At 37.1% G+C, this 25,226-nt stretch overlaps 1 protein-coding gene across 4 annotated transcripts in view; it reads left to right on the top strand.

Moving 5' to 3' along the window:
* Nucleotides 1–19,777, top strand: part of LOC106163365 (E3 ubiquitin-protein ligase PDZRN3) — a 152,378-nt gene extending 132,601 nt beyond the window's left edge. For all 4 annotated transcript variants that reach the window (XM_087015656.1, XM_087015659.1, XM_087015657.1 and 1 more), the window contains 7 exons: nucleotides 1,995–2,133; nucleotides 7,736–7,834; nucleotides 7,990–8,052; nucleotides 10,773–10,868; nucleotides 13,556–13,669; nucleotides 15,831–15,962; nucleotides 16,243–19,777. In XM_087015656.1, the coding sequence (XP_086871782.1) occupies nucleotides 1,995–2,133; nucleotides 7,736–7,834; nucleotides 7,990–8,052; nucleotides 10,773–10,868; nucleotides 13,556–13,669; nucleotides 15,831–15,962; nucleotides 16,243–17,862 (2,263 nt within the window). In that variant the 3' untranslated portion in view covers nucleotides 17,863–19,777. The remainder of the gene's footprint in view (nucleotides 1–1,994; nucleotides 2,134–7,735; nucleotides 7,835–7,989; nucleotides 8,053–10,772; nucleotides 10,869–13,555; nucleotides 13,670–15,830; nucleotides 15,963–16,242) is intronic.
* The last annotated feature ends 5,449 nt before the right edge of the window (nucleotides 19,778–25,226 follow it).

The following is a 25,226-nucleotide window of genomic DNA, read 5'->3' as shown; positions in this document are numbered from 1 at the left end:
GTCATTCCTTGGCCAGCCTTTGAGAGGGAAAGCAATTTGTGGTCATTACCACTAATTTTAATGTTTTATTTGGCAAGCCACTACATTATAAGGTCAACACCCCAATAAAAAACAAAGGTTTCTATAATTTATCACCAAAATAAAACAATAGGGCAGCCACTTGTTGGCAGTCGCAGGGGAGGATTTATTCTCTTTAATGCTAGTTTTTGTGAGTTACAAGATAATTACATACCCACATCAAAAAACTTTAAAGATATATTGTTTTAACAACAAATTTAACACCCAGACCCATATATCAAATGTGTGTGTGTTGTATTTCATTGAGGTGTACTCTAAAATCCACATTAGCTGGTAACTTCAAAGGAATTTTAACAATAACCATCGCAATTTCAATTATTGCGTAAGAGGATTAATGGCAATAATCAAGGTAAAGCCCTTTGAAGCCGACTTCACATGCCCTCGCCAACCCCACTTGAAAACACTGTGACACATATGTGGTCATGAGGGGAGATAAACAGTTGTACAAATAATAGGTAACTGCCCAGGTATGGTCAAATCAGGTGATCGCAGGATGGACAATGCTGATGGACATTTAGAAAAGCCACCCACTTACAAAATAGCCATAGAATATGAGTCATGGAAGTACCACCATCTTTTCAGTGGTTTCGGACTAGACACCTCCTGCTTAAGTGTGACATAGACTGTAATAATGCATCTGACCATGAATAAGATCAATCAGACAAGCAGAAACCTCTGTTCTTTAATACCAAGCCCACTCTAAAACAGTTAACTGTACTTCTTCCTTATGTGTGCATCCATTAAGCTTTTATATTTTCAAATCCCCTATATAATTTTATAAGAAATGAGCCCACTCTGTATCTTATAGAAAGTTAATGGCTGCAATCATGGAGTGGTCATTAAGGTATTAGTGGACCAGGAGGGACGCCCCTTTGATCTCTGCCTGCAGACCCCTCTGTGGTGTCTAGACTGGACTGGTGGTCTTCATAGCTACAACATACACAGCACAGGGCACCTATTAGATATCTTGGGGCCCCAGCTGCTGTATGATGGAAGTGATGTGGTGGATACACCTATGTAGGGCATTAGGTGTGCAGTGTGAGGGCCCCAGGGATGGATAATGAAGGTGGCTGTTTAGAGCAAGCAGAGGTGGGCTGTAAGGAAAGAGGAATTCATTTAACTTTGATTGGATTAAACAGGGAATTCAATTAACAAAAGAAATTGGAATCAATTGATTTGGTTGGAAAATGGAGAGAAATTAGCTGAAGTGCAATTAAATGAGGTTTCTTCTACTGTGATTATAGGGGCATACAGAATGAAATGACTTAATACATAGTCATCATAACTGTATTGATTAAACTATCAGGAAATTACTACTAAGCAGCGTCCAAACCAAATCAAGTAATAATAATGTATGGTTACCCTTATAATGTATTTAAGACATTTGGGCTCAGTTTTGCCAATGATAGGCCTGTGTCTGACTGAAAAGGCTCTTGGTATGGATTTTAGGGAAAAATTTTTTTTTTTTCACACAGTTAAGTAGACCATTTTACTTAAAAAGAATGTGAAAAGAGTAGGAGTAACATCTAAATACAAGTCCAGTGTCAGTGTACTGGGTCTTTGAAGCTACAAAATACCCTTGTCAACAGAGAGGTATAAACATGGCAGTTTTTTCACAAAGTCTAGACTGAACCAGAACCTGATCTCAGTGAAGTAAGATACTTAACAGATGGTCTTGTTTTTGTTTTCTAACACCCTGAATGTCGCATTGGACAGCAATGGTCAGAGAAAACTGCAGAAGAAATAGTGTGTGTGTGTGTGTGTGTGTGCATGCACACTGACTGTGAATAGTTATCATCCACAATAACATAGTATCTGTACTATTACCCACAATGATAAAGATGATGATGATGATGATGATGGGAATAAAAAATTAAATCATAAAATAAATTAATTGTTTCTCGTTCTATTTCCAGGTTATACCAGCCTTCATCCCGCCAACCAGTTGCCTTCTCTCCCAGTGCTGACCTCGGCCTCACGGACATTGAGATGGCCCATGGCATGGACTTCTTTGATCAGTACGATGATGATCCTGGTTACGAACTAGAATATGAGGTGAGGAAAAGTAAAGGATTGGGGATCTCGCTCATCAATTTTTTATTTTTGTCTAAACCATGAAGATGAGACACATCTTATGTTTGATTTAACCCAAGTAAGAGGTTGAAAAGAAAAATCACACTTTCGGAGGCAGAGGTTTTTTATGTGACCTGAAAGAAAATGATGAGAAAAGACCTAGGTTTTGTGAATTGAGAGGTTAAATATGAGATGACATTTCTTGTGCTTCACTTCATACATCACTGTACAATATGTGACTTGATTGTTGTAAAGCTATCAAAATCTTTTCCACAACTCTCCCTTTTGGGAAAAAATATCTATTTTTATTCACCCATCATTGGCAACAAACAGGTGTTTTGCAACAGAATTCTTCCCCTTTGTAGAACACTTCCTACACATTATCTCTTCAGCGACAATGTTGCCAAATCTGGCAGTTAAGAAACCACAAATAGAATTGTCTGCCTCTTTGTTAATTGAAATTGACACCCAAAACTTTTCTATGGAGGAGTTAATAGGGGTCAATATGGAGCCATTGAGTTCTGGCTTCACAGTCTGCCAAACAGTTCAAAAATAAAACCCAAGAAAAGATATACAATTCTCTAAACCTATGTCATGGATAAACTTTTATCAGATGACCTAACATTCCAAAGGAAAAAAATTGGCAGGATGTTAGGATCTTTTCTTAATAATAGACATGGAAAAGTTCAAATCACAACGTTAACTTCCATACAATTTCGGACGCAGATTAACTTTTCTCCAATTCCATGGCGACCCAGGGGTCGGCCATTTTTTCAACCAGTCAATCAGATTGTGCGGCATTATGTCGGAAATGATTTTTCTCATCCTGTCACTAAAACAGTAGGCTCTTTCATAAGGATGCACATGACTCCAGCGCGCTATATTAGAGGTGGAGATTTTGTAGAACAGCCCCATAAAAAGTAGAGGTGATAAAAAACTGAGCTGGCAACTGATTAGGCCAGTTGAGTACCATGTTAGCTGGGTTAAAGCAGCAGGGAGGGTGATAGAATAGCCCATGTCACTCCTTGTCAGCCCAATTTTTTTTTTTACAAATTGGACATAACCACTTGTTGGCGAGATCAGCACAGGAAAGCTGATTAGGTCTTTGCCATTTTGATTTAAACCATAAAGGTTCAATTTATGTATAAGATTCATTGTATATGTTATGATATTTGATGTGTTGATGTGTAAAACTGTTCAAAAATTCATTATACATTTAGTTGGCCCCTGTAGTCAAAGTATTTACCCTCTTGGTCATTTTGTGTAGCTTAGCTGTTGAAGCATTAAAAAATGTTTGACTTTACATTTATCTTTAACCAACATATTATAAACAAACATAACATGCTGCGATGCCATTATTCACATGAATCTAAAATTAGTCTAATTATGATAATCAGACCAGCTGAACATTATCATTATTAGATTATAAGTGGTCAGTATACTGACCACAAGACATGCAGACTCCTGAAATTGTGTTCACAACTATCATTATTAATCTAGAGCTCATTGTCTTATCCGCCCCTGTCATTACATAGTGCCTGGGGGCTTGTCCACTACGCTGGTCAAGCTTTGATGTCTGGTCACTTCAAAGGGCTGATATCAGTGTTAGATCTGTTTGGCCGTCCCCTTGACCAGTTGACCATCACAGGACATAGGACATCCTAGACAGTTACACGATTTAAATCTGTTGTGTGAACATTTTTTTCTGTCTGTATCCAGACACATTGGTGTTCGGCTCAAATGAGTGGCAGTAAAAGCACGTTGCATGCTATTATCAGAGTTGCATTTATTTAATTGTCACATGATCTTGTTGATTTATAATGTTTTCTAGGCTGTTTTTAAGTCGAAACTCTCTGCATAGTGTAATGCAGTTAAATTGCTTCAGAACATTCTAAACACAAACATGTCCAGTCCTGGAGCCCCAGTGTAAATAGTATTTACATTTGTAAACGGGAAATCAATTTCAAAGTGATGATCCTTTTTTTCTAAAAAAAAGAAATTGTGGACCTTTCTGCCTCTTAAGTTGACCCAGCTAGACAAGAGAAATAAAACCTAGATTTCTCCCCCCCCCCCCGCCCCACTAAAAGGGTGGATTTTTTACCTCTCCCCCCCCCCCACTCCCCCCCCCCCCCCACCCCCAGAATGAAAGGGAACACATATTTGGGCTTTTGTTTTTGTTTTGAACCTCAAGTGCCTGATGAACCATCCTTTGAATTTTTTAAGGAATTCTGCTAACTTCAATATGCATACTTCCCCAGTCTTATCAGCAATTTGTTTTTTTTTTTCACTTTGATAAAACAATGAAAAGCAGATGTCATTCATCTTATAGAGATTGACATCTTAAAGTTTTATAATTTGGTGCATTTATGTTATAGTTGTGACTGTTGAGAAAAAAAAATGAAATCTTATCAGAAAGATTGTCGTCGCCACTTTTGTGCCGAGTCATTGTTAAAATGATGGACAAGCACGAACATAAAATGAAGGACGATCATGAACGGTAGAAGAATAGGAAGACTCTTGCACGAGTTGACCTTTTTATGATTGAACGAACGTAGTGAGTTTCAAAACCCGTTGCCGCCAGATAGCAGCCTCATTAGCACACATAACTGTTTTTTCATGATAAGAGGAATATGAGATTTCCGCACCTTTGAAGTGGCAGCCACAAGGTGAACAGGTAGACGCAGATTTTTAGCAACATGCGAACGAAGCACCGTCTTATATGCCAGTTATCTGAACTTGGCTATGGTAATGTGAACCATAATCTGTCCTTAGAGAGGATCAAATGAGAGGTTATCCAGTAAAACATCTAAGATTTCTCCAGTTTTCTCTGTTTTCTCATTGATTTTTTGTTGGGCTACAAGTCTCCCTTTTGTTTGGGTGAGAATTATGAAATAAAAGGTAGCTAATTAAAGATGTGTATTTTTCATTAAGAGCAAGTGTACCCAGTAAAGTGTAGCAGGCAGGCCTAATAGTTTTGTAACAATGCTCATTTTTTCTGACCTTGTTTCCTGTGTCATTGCGACGACGTGTCATCGTAGTAAACAGTTGTGGCTTTTGGTTTGTTAGACATAGAGGTATAACATGCAAAGTGAATGAACTCGTGTTCGTGTTATTGTGCTCAGCTTTTGATGGGTATGCTCCTAATGTCTACCTCTGCAGTGATTTGTTGAGGTACTTCTGTGAACTCGGTGACAGGGGCGGCATAAGAATTGGGGTTTAGTGTCACAGAATGCTGTGTTAAGTGACCCCTTTATTCTACGTTATCTGTCATAATTTGAAATAGAATTTGACGGATATGAGGTTTCACATGAAAAAGCTGCTTTAACCATGTAACTTGTTTGCACTCATGTTCAGTGCAAGTTGATGTGTTACAAAAGCACTGTTCTTTCTGCCTGTTTAACTGAAAGTTGATTCAAATGCAGATTTTAATGTATTTTTCTATACGTTATCATTACTGAGATTTGTGAAGTAGATTTTCATGTTTATGTCATAACCAGAAGGTCTGCCAAACATAAGTTGATGAAATTCAAAAGGTATTATGAATAATTATGAAGTTATGATTAAAGCAAAGAGAGCTCAAATATCCTTAGAATATAATTATCTAAAAAACGAAATGGCATCACTTTAGGTGATAGTTCTTCTCTTTGAATAATTATCTAGGGTACTTGAATAAGAAATCCGGACACTGTAAATATCAAGATGTTGTTTGATGTCTATTTACTCTTACTGGGAAAGTTTCCCTATTGGATATCCTCTTCATTAAGCCATCAAAGGGAACTCCATGGTGAGAAAACACTGAAGTTAAAAAGTGTCATTTTCCACCTGGTTGAACGAACTATTCCCCGTCATTGATTAGAAGAGAAAAGTGAGTCATACCTGTAGTGTTGAAACAGGGCCCTCTTTATCAAACAGCAATCATCTATAGAGAGGGGAAATGACTTCAGGTTTAATTACTCAAACCTAGTTCACTTAATTCTGAGAGATCCTCAGAAAAATCCTCGAGAGATCCTCAGAAAATCTGCGGTGGTTTTTGGAGGGGATGAAGGCTGTATTTTGCACAGTGTGTGTTAGGGAGTTAATGGCAGTCCAGCTGAGTGGTTGGCAGATTTTGGAGCCAGGACAGAACTTAACCTTGTTGAGGAGAGATAATACTGAGAGGAGATCTCCGATATATTTTCCCAGAAATGTTGCACTGAGAGACTTCTTTTGGGGCATAAATGTTGAGGAAAAAAGAAGATTAAGATGCATTGTTTATATGTGATTATAGATATTTATTGGAATTAACTAGTTTGGAACTTATAATTATTAATGGTTTTACAGTTTTAGGAATAGGATTTTATATTAAAGAATTTACGAACTCCTTGAAAATTGATCTCCAAGTGTACATATATACTAGCATACTATGGTGCCAATGATGGGAAAGTGACTAGTTTCTTTTATGTTTTCAGTTTAAACTTGCCAACTTAAAGGAAATGGTTCCATTGAAAGGTTGTGAGAACAAGACCCCTGCTGCAGTCTTGATGAAACATTGTCTTATTGTGCAAACTTCCATCTTTATTTTCTAACGATATGTAGCCCATGGGCTCTTTGGAGTATCGACCCAATGACATATAGTTCATACACACACAGAGAAAAAAAATTGATTGACTTTGACAACAAAGAAATTCTTATTCACAGTAACAAAGACAAATCTGATTAATTAGCGGGAACTTTTAATGTTACCGAGATAACCAGTTCACCTGACGAGAGAAATGACACGAAATGATGCCATGAGTCACGTTCAGCGGTTCACTTTGATGATTCGAAACAGGAGAGTGTCGGAGATTCTATCTTTCATTAGATGACAACACCTGTATTGAGTTTTTTTTTTCTGGTTATTGAACAAAGTGCATTATGTCTTTTTGGTTAATTATCTCCCTTCGTTATTATCTTTGATAACAATGACTCATTCAGGATTTCTCATCACGGAGAAAAGTTGTCCTAAATAGCTTGAGGTTGGATGGCGTGCTCGTAAAAAAGATCTTTTGGATGAGGTTTTTCCTCCTCCTAGCATGCTAGATCATTACCTGTGTATCTCTTCGTAATGTCACCATTGATTAGTTTCCCTTTGCAGGAAATATTGATGGTACTGTGGTCCATTATAGCTAGATAAAGTTTTACAAGTCACCGCACTAAGAACAAGGGTCGTGTATTAGGTCTGGCAAAAAAAGAGAAAAAAAAAATGGAAAGTGGAGTTTCGACTTATATTTTGGCTGTTTCCATCGTTGTTTGTGTAATGAAAACACAACTAACAGCAAGAAGCCATCATACTGTGTAATGTGAAATGTCAGTCCACTTGAACATGCCCACTCACACTGAGAGTTTAAAACAAGAAGAGCAGGTCCTTTCTGACTTCTTTCTTCTGTGAAACTAAGTTGAAAATAATTTCAACATGTAATTTTTAACATAATTTTCTTGATATGTTAGAAGACACCTTTATGTTCACATAACAATGAATTATTGGGGGGGGGGGTGCAATTTCAGAATTTGTAATGGAATTTAGAAAATATTTCAATAAAAGGATTGCTCTGTTGTGTTTTTGCAGGAGGTATTGCTGCATCGTTCTAACAGTGAGGAGAAAATAGGACTCACATTGTGCTACGGCTCTGTAGACATTGAAGAAACTGATATTTACGTCAGTGAGGTAAGAGCTGGAAGATTTTAAAAATTAAAAGCACATTTCAGAAAGCTTTAAATACAATTGTACAGATAAAGACAGATTTAGAAATAAGTACTTAATACAAAGAAAAACCTGTTAAGAATTTCCAACAGAGAATGATTTTTTTTTTTTCATTTCAGATTGAGCCTTACAGTATTGCTGCCCAAGATGGCCGAATCAGAGAAGGGGATCAAATTTTACAAGTGAGTATCAAGGGCATCCCCACACCCCCACCAGGTTATATAGGTGTCTAACCCTAATTTAATAAGTAACCAATAGCAGCAAGAAGGCAGTTCAGTTTTAGAACTCATCTTGCAGTTAATTGGCCCCATTGTTTTCAGGCTTCAGTCATTCATCAACTCTGTCAATTGATCAGTTAGCTTGTTGATAATGTTGAGTTGATTGCCTCATTGGTAATGAGATAAGACAGTGGCTTCCCTCCTATCCTGGGAACATTGGAGAATCAAGTCAATGTTAGTTTTGGTTCTTAGTGCACTGCTAAGGGCAAGTCAAAAAATAAAAGAAAAGAGAAAAAAATCCTAAATTGAAATTGGTAAATTTAAATATAAATTTGAAGTTGTTATAAAAATAGGCAAGAAGAGAAATTGTAAGGAGCCTCTGTATCCAATAGTGTATTAGAAACTCTACCCCAGTTAAGTTTGTAATATATCTGTACAGAAATATAGAGAAAAAAGCCTGTTAACTGCAGTGTTTCTTTGCACAGCTCTATAAATTCATTAACTTCCCATTATGACTTCTTCAGTCAACTCTAACATCGATCTATGTAATTGATTTGCAGTTTTACTTGCAATCAACTGTTCTTTTTTATCCTCTGTCCTTTTTCTAGTCTGTTCTCTTTTTACATTTCTTAATAAAAAAAAACTGTTTTTCTCTTTAATTTCAGTTCCGTTGATACAATCCTTTAAATATTATGCTGTTATTGTTCTTGAGGAAGTGTTCCATGGAGAAATCTGAGAAAGAAAGTACATTTTCTGTTACTATTTATCTGTCTAGACATTCTTCTTTCCTTCTTTATATCTCAAATTTCATGCAGCTTCACCCCTGGTTTGAAAAAGCAATTTTGTGATTACATAATCAGATGAAGTTTGTCAGATCCAATCAGAACCAGGCTTCTGGATGAAAAACAGCTTCTCTGAACATCCCAGCCAAAAAACAGAACTCATCTATTCTAGAGGCCTGGGAAACTGGCTCTACCAGTTAAATTTTGGTCTTATCATCGCCAGCGCAGGCAGCCGCTGGGACACTGCATTTTTTCTGCTGTCTTGATTTAGGAATTAAGTTTAATTTAAGAATTAAGTTATCTCCGTCTTCGCTCATCTGGTCGAGTCTGGTTGGAGCCAAAGAAAGCTGGGTGTTTAGATTTTGGTGGGTTTTTAACCACTGGATCAATGGAGGTGTTTTCATTGGTCCTTTTGAGCACCCATCACCCCTCTCCCCCCCCCCCCCCCCCTCCCCCCACCCCTTTACTATAAAACACATACATGCACGAACACACCCCACACATGCACACACACACACTCCAACTTTCTTTCATACTCATAAAATACACTGATTTCACCCATCAATGATTCAGCTTCTCTTGAAGTATGGAGAAAGAGTGCTCTTCATGCCATTTTTACTTTGGTATACATTTGCAGTGTAATCTCATTACTTCTTTGACAACCTTTCAATAAGAGATCTAATACCACATGTATTGACTACTGAATCACTTAAATAAATAAGTAGGTATGAATTATTCTGAAGATGATTGGGGTCCTGTATAATGACTGTACTCAGTTAATTAGCTAAGGTTAATCCACAACCCAAAGTAAACATCTGTCTCAGTAAGAGATAAAATGGTTATAAATTTTCAATAAAGGGAATTGCAATCATGGCATTATAGCAATTGCTTTGTTTAATAGCTGCCAATCAAATTAAGGCTATCACCCTCTTGGATATAGATGACTTAATGTGCCCACCCACCTTCATTAAGTACTTGACTTAATTAAGGACAGCCTTAAATAAGTTTTTTTAAAAAAAGATGATAGCTGACACTTATATTTCTTGAAATCATATCTTTATCAAGTATGCCAATTTTGAATAGAAATTGAAATATAGTTATTGCCCATCGTAGGATCATAAATCTGTGTTTATTCTGATGGATTTTATGATAGTCAGCCCAGAAGAAATTCCTTAGAAGAATGAGTTTTCCAAAGCAGAAGCAGTAGTAGTAATAGTAGGGCTGATAAATTCCTATAGTACACTATCAGCTGATCATTGATCAGATTTACCATGCACGGTCTTCACCATAACTCAATCAGGCTGTATCAAGAGAAAATACTGGGATTTCACTGAAAGGCTTCATCAGTGAAAATGAATGATGAAGGCAATTCAGCAGGGAATCCTAGCTGACTTCAAGCAAATGGATTTGTGGTTATTGTAAACATTAGGCTTGCTGGCTACTACCACAAGGACTAGTTGATCTGGTGAGACAGGGATGTGGTAGGGTATAGGTGAGACACTGGCTGGAGAGAGAGAGAGAGAGGTTAGTTTGGGTTGTGAGGGGATTGGAGAGAGTCTAGCTTATTGGGCTCAGAATGGCGCATGTAAGTTTGGGGATGTAATGATTTTTATGGAACCTCTCTAAAGATGGAAGATTTTAACAGGGAATTCTGGAAAGTACTTGTAGGAGCATTGTGAATAGATGCATCTTTGGGAGATTAGAGATTGCACCTTTTTATGATTTTTCCTATCCTATTGTAGGAGCTTCTAGTTTATGTATGGATTTAGCTCATTTTCATACGTATATAGTTAAAGGAAAAATGATTATCCTGTAATATTAAATATGATTATCCTGTTATATTGAACATGATTGTCCTGTTATATTGAATATTTTTATTTAATTAATTACTTTATTTTCCAGATAAATGGTGTGGATGTCCACAGTCGGGAACAGGCCATCAAACTCTTTTCACAGAATCGCTCTGACATCACATTACTGTTAGCCAGACCAATGCAGGTAAGCCTAGACTTATTCCTTCATGTCTGCTTTGTTTTAATTCCCATTTCATTGAATACATACATGCATGCATATGAATCAGTGGTTTGGTTAAAGGTGATTTCAAATTACAATCAATGAATTATAATTTAGAAGCCGTGTTTCACTAGCACCTGTTTCACTATGCTGTTCCTTTTTCCTCCCTCTTCCACCTGCAAAACCCCCTCCCCCCCCCCCCTCCCTACATTCTGAAGATAGGCACAGAGGGAGGCAAGCTGTCATTTTGGTTTTAGTTTGAAATAAAGTATATATATAAGTATATAATAGTTTGCTCAAGTTTCTCTTTCTTCCTCTCCAGTATGCATACCATAAAATGATACCATGAGCTTCAAAGAAGAACTTGCTATCTGAAATTTTTTGCATATTATTTTTGGCACCAAGGATGAAATCAAAAGAAACAATCTCTTGGATGTGAGGGTTTGGGTTTTAGATAAGAGCATTTTGGAGATGTTTTTCTTCAACTGCAGGGGAACTTTGAACTAATTAGGTTCAAGCAGCAAAGTTGGCTTCCATAGCATGTACAGAGAGAAGACCTTTCTTACTCTGATATACAACGAAACAACAAAAAAAAATTTATGATATGTCTGCTTAGATAAAGATGCTGTTGCCCATACAAAAAGAGACCCATCTCATCCTTCCAGTCAGTCAAATGAAGCTTAAAAACTTGATTTTTTCGTTGAAATCCCAAGCAGACACCAACTGCCTCCATATTTCAACGTATTGACAGGCGACGTCTGCCAAGATGGCGCTGAACACACTGCTCAATTTCTCAGTGTCAAAGGTGTAGTTGAAACCAAGTCAGGGTGAGCCAGTCGGGCCAAGGGTTACTTTGATGATGAAGATAGGGAGTGGAAAATTAGGGTTGGGATTTATAGACTGGCAATGAACTGAGGAAGCCTCCTTTAACGTTGACCTTGTGGTTTTGCTACATGGAGGAAAAGGTTGCAACAAAGATGCTGTGGAAGCAAAGATATGTTAGACATTAAATTCATGGCTCGTTTTCTGCATTACAGCATCTCAATATTAGCACAACTTGAATTACAAAAGAAAATTTGAAAAGTGGATAGTTTACAAAAAAAGGTTGACCATTTAAAACTGTTACAATTTAAAATGTAATGCATCTCTTCTTATATTATAATCTCCATTTTGACATTTGGTGAGACATGTGGTCTTTGACAAACTGGCTATCAGCAGGCACTAAAAGCATTACTTCCCCCTGAAAATATTTTATGAAGAAGTTAAACATGTATCACAAGAGACAAGTTTCACCCTGCATGAGTAAATTCTGAAAGGTCATCATCAGTCCACCATAATGGATTTGACCACAGGGTGGAGTTTTGTCCAGTTGATGTTTAAGCTGATGTGCAGTGTCTAAGAGTTTGTAATGAGAAATTGTGCTTCATGTATCTGAATGTTATTATTGAACAAAATCCAGAGATGTTTACATATTTTGGTTCTCGTATTTTTTGATATCAATGAAAAATCAATGCTAACAGAGTATATCTGTGTAAGTTTTTGATTACATGTCTCAATGACCTCTAAGATATGTTAAAATTTTGCCTCGAGATGTCTCACTTAACCATCGAATCTGTAGGAAAATCCGAGCAGAATCCAAAATGTCAAGGAGTTCAGGAAAGGAATATTTGCTAGTTTGCTTAACCCTTAGCCTCTGTACACATAGGTGAAAGCCATTTTACCACCCCTTCCCAGAAAAAAGTGAAGTCAAGCCCCTTTCTATAGAGATTGATGTCCTTGCCTGTTCATTTGTCAACACAGAGGGGATGTAAGGGTGACCAGTTTCTGATGGGTTGAACTACCATTACCCTTCCCAGCCCCTTTGATGTGTGGGGGCCATCAGTGCAAGGTGTGGTCCTCCCTGCTGAGAAAATGTCACACCCGCTGCAATAAAATAGCAAGGCTTTCTTATCATCTGCTGATGTCTGTCCCAAACACAGGGCCTTGTCATAAAAGCTGAGGACCCCTCAGTGTATTATCAGAGGAATGCATATTTAGGTCCTGGTGTGATTTATAAGAGCCCTGTTCACAGGACTAGGATTTGAAAGTTTGTCTTGTTTTTACAAATTGCTGGGGTGAACACTTGAGATGAAAGCCAAGATTGATCAGGGTGAGAAAACGGGCTCACAGGGGGACGGAATGTTTACAAATTGGGGTAAATTTGTTCTCAGATCACAAGCAAGATCAAAGCCTTGGTTGGCACTTCTGTTTGAGAGGAAGGTCTGCGTGTGTGAAAGCAGAGACCACTGGCCCATCATCAGTGATATATGATGGAGAGATGATGACAGACTTGACTGTCTGAATTTCCGTAAAAAAAACTCTACAGCTTTTGTTTGGGGGGGGGGGGGGGGGGGGGGGGGGGACCCTTGTTTGAAGATTTTCAAACAGCTCCAGTGTGTGTGCCCCTTGTTTATTTGCATCCTGAGCATATTTAGAGAGCTTACTACATTTTTCCATATAACGTGAAATCAATACATTTGAAGATAAAAAATGTTGATATTGTATTACAAGCCCCCTGGTATGATAACCCTAAGGAATAAAAACACAATATACTTCAGAATGATAGACAGCTCATTGTTTCCAAGTTTGCTTAAAAATATATCAGATTCACATTTAATCTGTTAATGTTACAGATGGATGACGGGTTCATGGAGGAGCAACACATGATGCTGGATGACTTTAATATGTCCATGCTGGAAGCTAACCACCATCAAAATATGGAGTTTACCTCGGCAATGTTGGGACAGGTAAGTCGATCTGGATGGCTCTAGAGATTTGTCACCCTTTAAGCATAAGTTGTAAACTGATGTCAGTGACTTTGTCTGCACCTCTCCCCCCCCCCCTCTCAATGGACAAAAGAAAGCATGCAAAGTTTCATAAAAATTAAGCTCAGGTCAGTTTTTGTTATCTGACTTTGAAGAGCAGGTATGTTCAACTATTGTCTCCCTTGAGATCCCTTAACACTGAAGCTTTCTCAAGATTCCATGCTAAGATATCATCACGTAGGGCATACAGCTCATTTCAGTTTGCACCTTCTGATTGCAATTTGAAAGGCATTTCCAAAGCATAAGTTTCAATATTTTGAGAAATAATGAAGCGCCAGAGATGCAACCTCCCAGGCGTGTTGCATCAACATGAGGGTTCCATAAAGACGAGCATTCCAACTTGTTGCAAACCAGGTTCCGATATGTAAATGTTTGTGCGCATCTTTATCTGCTGTGCTCTCAGTCTGGGCAAAATAAAGTACAGAGAACACACATTTCCACCTCTTTTCCAAACAAAAATAAATCACTCAATCCTTCTTGAAAGATAGCCCTATGTCCTGTCCAGTCAGTGGTCAGAAATTTGTGAAAGTTGAACCATCAGCCATTAACTACATTCCAGGGAAGGAATCCTGAGATAGTAAAACCATCCTGCTGTTTTCCAAGGAATCTGGGGAGTCCAGAGATGTACATAGTTTTAGTTAATGGGATAATTGAGTGCAAGGTTTCCCTGTATTTACCCATCTGTGAATGGTGGTACTTGTGGGGCAGAGATCAAAGACATATCTATTAAGTAATTGTTTCTTCCAATCTGGGCTAATTGAATGGCTTAACTGAAACAAAATTTCCTGGAATGTTGGTCTGATTGCTCTACTGAAGAGGGATGCTGTCACTGAAGGCAGTGAGGGATAAACCATAAGTGGTGTCTGTTTCTTCTCCTCTCTTCTCTCTATCAAATTGTATCATAGTTACAGGAAAATACAAGGGCAATGTGAAAGAAAAAATATAAGCGAATGCTTATTATCACATGACTTACTTCAGTTATTTATCACAAAAATGAAGATTAGAACATTTTTGACTTGATAATTGAAATTGATTGAAAAGGACAAGTATGGGCAATTAATAAGCCTTTTGTTAAGGTATGTAATAGTCAAAATATTTTAATAGGTAAACAGGAAGAGTTAGACCATTCACCACTAAGAGTTGGCTGCATTTTCAATTAGACTGTAATAAAATCCAAGCACAAGTTCTCAATTTTTCCAGTGAACTTAGTGGCATTTCCATCCTAGCTGGTCTTGTTTATACTGTGCACACTGGAGCAGTGTGCTCTTACAGTGTACATGTCAGCCTCTCATCAACCAAAATCCTCTACCATGGATCATATATAACAAATAGGGCCCTGCAGCAGAATAATGTATCTTTAATTTTGCCTATCCATAGCTTCTAATGAATAGACAAAACAGTGGCCCAGAAATGGGCACCTACTTGGTGGTGGTGACCTGGAGTGTCTTGGCTGCATAGATAAAACAGATTCACAGCAGACAGGTGGAATAGTGCACTGGTAGTAGGAGCTGTGTATGTTTTCCCATGTGGCCCCTGCTTTTCCAAATAACACTAGATCAAAAAGAGGAGTTGTTTAGTTGGTGTCTTCCCAAATTACACCAGGAACAGTGAATTTGAATTACCTGTAGCTCATCCTTTATCAACTTGTACCTGTTTTTCATCTGGTCGGCATTTTGTTCCACGTAATAGCACAATTTCAGATGCTCCTGTACAAACAGTTCCAAATTGTTTGGGATGATGTTTAACAGACAGTTTAAGTCCTTTTCTGGGAAATTCTCTTGGAATTTCAGACTGAGAATAGGTGTAAATATTTTGATGTCTAACGTACAGAAAGTTTGAACCCCTTTACAGAACATGAAACTTTCTGAATTGTGCCTGACAAATGCGTTTTTTGAATGGAAAGACTGCTTAATAAACAAACATGTCTAGGGGCAAATAAAATCTTCCTAGTGAACTGTTGCTTGTTTTTGTATTGTATATGTACACTTACCTATTTCTTTACATAACAACTCTACCTACCTTACAAAACATAGTAATTTTTTCAACTAAACATTTAATCCAACCTTGTTATTGTTTACTGTAGCGTCACCATGACAATGACGAAGAGGGCGGGACCACAGACACTGCCACCACGGAGAATTCACAGAAACACGAAAAAGACAGTGGAGTTGGCCGCACTGACGAGAGCACAAGAAATGATGAGAGCTCAGAACAGGTGTGTTTTTCCAGCTCATTAATTGTGAATTGATTCATTTGAATGGTATTCATTGTCCATTTGTTTAGAAATTACAAATTTTGGGTGTTTTGTGTATGATTAATTTTAGTTTAGTTTAATTGATATGTGTTTTAAAAGCGAAATATGGAGACAGAATTGATTTATATCAATTTGAAACAGTATGCAATTTAATAGATATTCCATGAATCTTGAAGTGCATTATCAGTTGGCATTGAACATGGTTTTGCAAATATTAAAGCACAATTTCCTCTTCTTACAGGAAATATTTGACAGTGAATGCATGTCCCCAGCAACAAAGACCAAGTTCCGAGGTGGACAGCTGGGCAATGGCGAGCTCCAGTACAGCAATGACAGCTTCACCTCCAATGACACTCACGACAATGATTTCCCAGCCAATGAAATCCCAGCTGAAGAGTGTGAAAAATTCAGAGAAGTGTTGGAGAATCGTTGCACACAAAATTCTCATCCAAACATGGCGTCCTCAGGTGCTCCTTTGACCTCAAATTCGCGCAAAGACTCACAGAGCAGTATTGAGCGTGAACTTGCCATCCTAAACCAAGAAATGGAGGAAATTCAGCTGGAGTGCCAGCAGATAGTCGCTGCCCATCTTCAACACCAACACAAAGTTCAGAACCAGATAAGAACGCTGCAAACCTCAGAAATGTGTCGTAGTCCACGGCTTGTACCTCGCATGGGCACGCGCATGGAGTCTTTGCGATACAACCAAAACACTTCAGAACAACAACAGTCAGATCCAGCCATTTGGATCAGACAAGACATTTCCTCTTCTCCAACACCAGTCAAAGTCTGTAATAAAGACACCATTAAAAACGTTGAAAAAGAGAAAAAGATTGTTGAAGATTGTGAGAAAGACACTTCCAATTCAAGTGCCTATAACACGGGAGAAAGTTGCCGTAGCACACCTCTCACTCTGGAGCTCATGAAGGAAGAGGGGTTCCGGGGTTCCATGCTTAGTCTCTCTCACGCCCCACAAACTGTATCACAACCTCAGAGCGACTCTGAGAAAACTACTCAAACCACGCCTCAACACATGCCTAAGCCGGCTTCAGACAAAAGTAATAAAGGCAAAAGCCTTGCTCAAACCAAGAGTGCAACAAGTAGCAGTATTAGTGACGGTCAGCAGACGGCCATTGAGAATCGAGATGGACCTTCAATGAATGATTCTGAGTCCATGACTGATATCTATGCCAAATATTCAGATATTATGTACACAAACCATGCCCATCTGGAGCACACCATAGCTGTGCAACAGCGCCTTTTTGAGCAGAAAGTAGAAGAGCGCAATCGTTTGTTATCCTCGAACCAGTCAATCTCCCAAAACAGCCAAAATAGTGGGGAGAAAAATACCCAGAATGCACCAAGCTCTTCCCAGAGTGCTACAGGAAGTAAGCGTGCTGAGACTCCAGTAACGAGTGACAATCAGATGGAATGGGTAGTCAAAAAGCGTGCTGATGGTTCACGATACATCACGCGCAGACCTGTGCGCAGCATGCGCTTGAAGGAACGTGCAAAGAAAATTACAGAGGAGCGATGTGGTATGACCACAGATGATGATGCCATGAGCGAAATGAAAGTTGGACGTTACTGGAACAAAGAGGAAAGGAGACGCCATCTTGCGCGGGCACGCGAGCACAAGCATAAGAAAGAAAGCATGATCAAACAGCGAATGGAGACTCTGAAAGAAGGCGAAGAATGCAAACAAATGAACATAGTTGAACTGAGCCACAGAAAAATGATGCGCCACAAAGGGCGAAGGATGCTGGATGATTTTACAACTGTGCAAGAGATTTTAGTCCATGGAAGTAAAGTTACAGATGGTAAATCTTATAGTCCATTGCTTTCTGTAACAACTGTTTAATATTGTATGTAACTTTGTATTCTAGTCTACTTATTACATTATCCTGTGTTATAACAGGTGGAGAGGTGTTAACTATTTAAGAGAACTGGTTTTAACTATACCTTAACATCAAGTCTACTGCTGGTCAATGACAGGGCAATGGTTTGTTCACACCAGGTTTTGGCTGCAGTAATTTGTACAAAATTGAGACAACTTTGAAAGGTATGCTAAAAAATGAGATTTTTTACAGCTAATTAAGTGAAATTAGTAATTTCATCCACCAATTTTAAGAAGAGTCCAAACAAAATTGTGTTACTATTGAATAGTTCTGCATTTGATAATACAATAACATATAAATGAAGATTTGCTGTAAAACCAATTTAAATAATATTTCAACACCCTCAGTAACTAAACGTATCTTGAATGCTACACATTTTTCCAAGATGATGTAATGACAAAATTTTTTTAAGATAGGGCTTATAGTCAACTGTTTCTGTGCGTGATAAAAAATTGGTGTGGTTACTGTTAAAATTTGTAACCATGGTAATATGTTTAATCTGCTCAAATGTGGTGGTTATCAAGGGGGGGGGGGGGGTCATTTAACCAGACTATTTAAAGCTTGATAAATGTTAAGACAATCAGTTATTTTAAAAGACTACTGCATAATGGAGAAAGGGGTTGGAAAGGGAGAAGAAAATGAAGAGGTTCTATTTCCAAGCGTCAAGTGAATGCTCCATCTGCTGCAAGTATGTACACATACTTGCTATTAAAGTTTTAAGTGTGTGTTTTATTGTAATACAGACATGACATACAGTAGAATACAGTTTATCTTTCTTGGGTTAATTCCAGCTGGTAAGCTATTCATATTACTACACATGATCTGGTATAATTGTTTGATAGAATTTGGTTCTGCATGGTGCTTATGGTATAGCAATGCCAGTTCAGAGTATTTTAGAAATTTTGACCAATACATGCTTTTGTTACATGGACGAATAATGGAAATGACATGAGTCATTATGTATGAAACTGTACTATTGGTCAAATTTGTAGTTAATTTACAATTATTGATATCTATTTAATGCTACTGCATTCAATTTCCAAAGGAGATATCCATGAGTAGTGTAAGTCATGTACAGCTTGTATTATTGATTCGTGTTGCTTTTATTTATTGTGTACAATACTTACGACATACGCAGTCTCTGTTGTTTTGTTGTCAGCCCATCCCTTTCTTTGTAAATTTTTTTTTTCTGAAAGCGCTCTGCTGCCTGGCAGGTGGTTTTCTCAGAAGGTGACCCGAATTTAGCCCTGGTCAGGTACGCAGGTGTAAAATTGGTCCTTGAATTCATTGCACAGGTATGACAAAATGGGAATATTAAATATTATGTTCCTTATTGTGAATATTGTCTGTACAAATATTTTATTTTATTTGTGTGATAAATGTAAAAACTTGTAATTTTAGTCTTCAGTCTCACCTAGTCAGTATATTTCATAGTTTTTGGTGCACAAATTGGCCCATTTATTGTCCTGAGAAAGAAGAAATTCACATTTGATTTTTGGTATTAGGTTGACAGCCAAGTATCGCAGTATGAATCAGACATCATACTTTTTTCTTACCAAGTCCACAAACTTTACCTAAAAGCCTACCAAAAGATATAATTTGATGAGGTCTCAGGTATCTTCCAGACATGTAACTCAATTATAAGACACATTATGCATGTTGAATAATCTTCCTTATATTTTCTTTACAAAACGGAGTGCAGACCTTTCTTCTGATTGGATAAGTGATACCATATAAGTAACGATCTTTGTTGTGTATTTATGTTATTTAGTATATCTACAATCCTTGGTAAAAATCAGTTGTCATTTCTTGGGCTATAAAGCATCAACTTGTGAAATGGGCAATTTATGGAATAAATTATTGTTTTCTACCCAGAAATTTTCCTTTGAGTTTTTGGTAGAAAAATCTAACATTAGACACCTAAGAGAAGTATTAACCTCCAGAACTGCTGTTTGCGGAGACTTTCCAATAATGCTCACATCATGTGTATTCTATTATAAATGGCAATACACATGATGCAAATAATGGGATAAATCTATTGGCAATAAAGTCATTTATAAATGTAGTGGCATAATTAATGTAAACAATCGAGCTATGAAAAGGTCGACTAGACGCTTTTCAAGTTCACAAACACATGATGCTTCCAGTGTGCATGCGCAATCTCGCGGGATCCATCATGCTGTATGATAAGGTAGAATGGGTTTACTCTGTAATGTACAATATGAACAATGACACTGCAGCCATCTGCGGTTGTCTTATACACGATTTACAACCAATACTGACAAACTGTGCTACGCCTAGAGGAGCTGGCAACAGAGCCATTAAGTTATCTCCTTTGCACAATTTGGGGATAAATTAAGAGACAAAGAGTGATCTGCAATGGCAAGTAAATATGTTTATAATTTTGACCCACAAAGGGAAATTATTAAGTAATTGCAGTAGTTGTGACAGCAAATGTCTGGAGAAGGCAGACGAGGTGGTAGATTGTGATAGTTGTGCCACAGCATAATCACTGTGGTAGTTGTGACAGCAGGGAAATTTTTAACTTTACCAGACTCGGCACCTGTCAGTTCAATATGATTGAATCAATGTTGAATCAAGGTGAAAAACTTACTCAAACATCAACATTCAAAAATGCAAGTTGAATTAAAGTTGAAATATTGTTGGTTTATCAACTCAATCTTACTTCAAACTTGAATCAATGTTGATTGATATGCCAACTTTGAATTTGTTGTCGTTGAATCAAAGGTGAATCAATGTTGAAATGTCAACGTTGAATTTGTTGTCGTTGAATCAAAGTTGAATCAATGTTGATATGCCAACGTTGAATTTGTTGTCGTTGAATCAACGTTGAATCAATGTTGTAATATCAACGTTGAATTTGTTGTCGTTGAATCAACGTTGAAATGCCAATGTTGAATTATGGTCATTGAATCAACATTGATTCAACGTTTATCAACGTCTCAACATAAATTCAACGTTGATTCAACGTTGAATCAACGTTGTGTGCCTGCTGGGATATAGTATGTACAAGGCACATAATTTTCTTTTATGATAAACTTCCTGCAAAAAATAAAAATGCCCCCACTTCTGAGGATGTTACCCCCATGCATATTTCCATCACCCCTGTTTATAAATGCTGATAAGGCAGTTTGTAATAAAATTCTCTCTCTCCAGCAGTTGTCTTGATATTAGTATAAACCAAAATTTAATTATATATTTCATGTCAGAAAACAATATCTGGTGAGCTTGAAAGAAAATAAATCAAGCTATATACATGTAGCACCTGCCATACTACTATTTAAACCTATTAGTAATGCATAAATGTTTCAAAGCTTAAATATCATTGAAAATTAACTTGCCACGTATGAATGATAGACTTAATTTTTTTAATTCATGTGACATAACAGAGTTTTCTGATCCAAGATTATATTGAAAAAGTATAAGAATTATCTGTAACAATATTTGTGCTTCCAATTTGTCTACCAATTAAAGTAAAGAATACACAAATGTGATTTGACCACTGTTATAGGGAATTCTTGCACCACAAAACTGATAATTGTAGTTTTAAAAAGCTGTTGGTCCAACTATACTACAGAAGTCTGCATATATAAAAAGTAAATATAATATATCAATACAAATGACAGTAAGTTTTAAAAGGGAACTTGAGCTATTTTAAGTCTTTGGCACAGAGATATATAAAAACAACATTAGTAAATCACAAAAAAATGGATAACTTATTCTCTCGTTGGCTTCCTCAAAAAGTTTTTAATTTTATTTCGATGTACGTCCATCTCCTAAAGTTCTAGATATAAATATAATTATTATACTTACATCTAAAGTTCTACACACAAATATCTACATGTACATAGAACTTAACAATATTCACACTGTCAAGGTCATTTGAAGTCTTTGGCAAAGATGTGTTAACAGCATATGTAAATCACACACACACACACCAAAAAAAAAAAAAAATTAATTAATTAATCAATACTAAATCTGTCAAGGCCCCATTAAGACCTTTATAATCAGTCAGAGACGCTAAACCCAAGAAGTTACAACTCCTTGCTAAACCAGACAACCAAGAAAAAGAGTCAGGATTATTCAATTTATTGATGCCGCAAAACGGATGAAAACACCTGCTCAGAGTTAAATTATTATGTCAAAGAAGCTTGCCAAAGTCCACTCAGGCTTTAACTTTTGAGTGCATTTCACCATGATTCCCAACAAACCCATCACAATCAGGATATTCTCTGTTATTATCACTTCTAACTGATGTATGCAAGCGATGTAACAGTTTTGTTAAGCGTACGCAGTAAAAATTGACCTCGACTGGCCGCGGGGACAACAAGCGTGTGCGAGGGGGGGGGGGGCGTTGAAATAAATTACAAAAAAAATATTTGCCCAAATTTGCCCAAAAATCTGAAATGTTGGTTAGAAACCTTAGTCCTTGTTCTTCTACATGGCATATATTTTGTCTTGCCGCCCTTTGCCGACTTCAAAAAATAAATCAGTTTAAAAGTTTGCTCTTAAAAATTTTCACTTCTGACCTTTCGTAGATTGTGAAAACAATACCCAAAAGGAAGTAACAGCTGTTCTTTATCACGTGTTAAGGTAGGGTTGTTCCCGATGCAGTAGATGAGACACGCCGTGCATTGTAAGAGCGGGTTGAAATCTGATACTCTGGGGACAGTTTTAATGGCGCTTCGCGAAATAGAACAACTAACGCCACCTAGGGACGTCTGCGCTCGATACAGTGGTACATGCCTTTTACTGCTTTTTCACTGTTGCTATGCTATCAAATTTTCTTTTACTGTTAACAGCGTTGTCCACATGTAGGCTATAAAGGTGTCGTGAAATCTAAAAAAAAAAATGTAATTTAAGCAAATCAAATCATTTCACTGTCAGTAGTCAAATAATTTGAGAGTTGGGAAAAAGGATATAAACCAATGAGATCTAAGCAGCTCCATTTAATTATCAAAAAAAAAATAATAATAATAATAATAATAAAATGTCCAAGGAATTAAAACAAGATTTCCAACAGTCCTTCAAAGATGAGCTAGGTGACTGGTCGTTTGGTGCAGTATTTAATTCAAAGAAAGTCTGGTTGCATGCTTCACTGTTCGAGCAACAGGTGTCTGCTTATAGCTATTTGAGCATTAATATATTGCAAGTTGCTTTTACTTATACTTTTTCTTGGCCTTAAAATGTAATAAATGTGCCCCTGTCAGCATAAGTAATACGAATATCATTTCAACACATAAGAAATAATGTACTGTGGCAAAAATAAGGACAAAGCAATTCTAAGACGAACGTGCAGGTAAGAGAGAGAGAGAGAGATGGAGTGAGATTCTGTGCTAGAGAACATGGTTGCTTGATAAACTGATTTCGTCTTACAGCTAGTGTATGTCCGAACAGGCGCAAACCGTTGTACTGGTAGTTCAAATAGACAGGCACTCATAATCAGCGTTTTTAATTTTATGCTAGTATTTTAGCACGTTGCGTAGAACTTTGGTTAAGTCTGTTTCAACAAAATCATCACCATCTCCGTGTACTACCTTCAGTCTAAAGATCAACCAGTACCCGCTGACAACTAATAAGGGTGTATAGGCGTGGGAATTAGGGAGAGGCTGCAGTATGTATATCCATGAATGAAGTCGAGCTCATTTTTGTTTTCCTCTCTGTGATATACTCATTTACATTAAGCCTGGTGGAAAGAGAAAATGTTAAGTGAAATTAACCAGTTTGTCTTTTGCGTTTGATTATATCCCAAAAATTATGTAAACTATAGAGAAATACTGTAGATTGAAATGATGGTGTAAAGTAAAACAGATACATTATTATAAGATGAGAGAGAGAGAGAGAGGGATGGGGGGGGGGGGGGGCTTGTGTATCCAGCTTTTGCCTTGTGATTCTCCGATCTAGTTTCCATCACGATTGCTCGGAGTTTGCGAACAAAAGGAAATTCTGTTACCCTAAATTTTTGCATCTTTTTTATTACTTTTTACAGTACATTAATTTTTGTTTTACTTTTTCATATTGATGTCATTATGCAGATATTGCCAGAAATAGCATAAACTTATTATCTGTTGTGAAAAATTTTAAGTGTAGAATGCTTTCCATTTTACACGGATATTAGAGGTTGTGTTTCTTCGAATGTTGAAAGAGAAAAAGAGAATGGGGTGCTTAAAGGCCATCCATTTTACTCGTCTACACAAAGAAGCCTCTCTCAATATCCTCCCCACCCCAATCTGCTAAAAATAGTGACCTTTGCCAGACCCCCTGTGTGGAGCTGAAGAGTTAATGATTTTTTTATCATTATCTCACAAGCTTGCCGAATACTTTAACCTCCCCCCCCAGCATATGCGTTGTAGAATTGCGACAATGACCCCTTACCAACTAGCCTGAATATATTTTAACCTTATGTCCCGTAGCCAGTTATCTCGTCGTGTGTTATCAAATTTAACTAAGTTTGGTTCAGATTTTAGGAAAAAAACTGCTCATTAATATTGTGTACAGCTTATTAAAATATATATCTTCATTTTCTTAAGAATATATGAAAGAACAAATCAAATTGTGAATTGTGTGCCTCCTCATAGTTAACTTTGTAATGAAGGGGGATTTAAGTTCTAGAGAACATTTACAAAAACTCACTGAACCCAGTAATAACTGCTGTGGAATGATCAACAACAATTTTGTTGGTTTAAATTATTGTTTTGTTATTATATGTGAAAAATGCAAAATAATGTTAAATATTTGAGCATGATACAAATATAATCCGGCTCCGGCATTTTTTTCAAAATGTATAAGGTCCAAACAAAAGTCATTATATGAATGCTCCACACTGCCGTAGGTTAGGATGTACATGTACAGTTAGTGAAAAAATACCTTACTTCGTCACATCTTTAATTAAATTAAAAACAGGGCTTATAAAGTTTACCATAATTATTTTTTATTACTATTATTATAAGTCTAACTCTGACAAAGAAGCATCAGGAAAAATGGGTAAGCTCTTTCTATTACTTTTGTGGTGTCAACTTCATTTTGATGGTTTTCTTTTACAGTTAACGGATTCGTCCATGTAGGCTATAAAGGTGTTGCGAAGTGCAAAAAAAATGTTAAAGTTAACGTTTTGGCAGATAAAACAATTTCACCTTCAGAGAATGGTAGATTTCTAACCAATGATTGTAAGTTGAAAAATAGTAATATGAACCAATGATATTTAAGCAACTCCATCTTATTATCAGTAAACATTTAGGAAATGCTATGTCCAAGCGATTAAAACCAAATTTCCAATAGTCTCTTTTCCTTCAAAGGTGAGGTGACT

The sequence above is a fragment of the Lingula anatina genome, chromosome 6 (genome assembly GCF_051362555.1).
Source record: "Lingula anatina isolate TDL-2025a chromosome 6, LinAna3.0, whole genome shotgun sequence".
In the NCBI taxonomy this organism is placed as follows: domain Eukaryota; kingdom Metazoa; phylum Brachiopoda; class Lingulata; order Lingulida; family Lingulidae; genus Lingula; species Lingula anatina.
The sequence above is the reverse complement of the archived record's forward strand: the minus strand, read 5'-3'. Positions and strand labels throughout refer to the sequence as shown.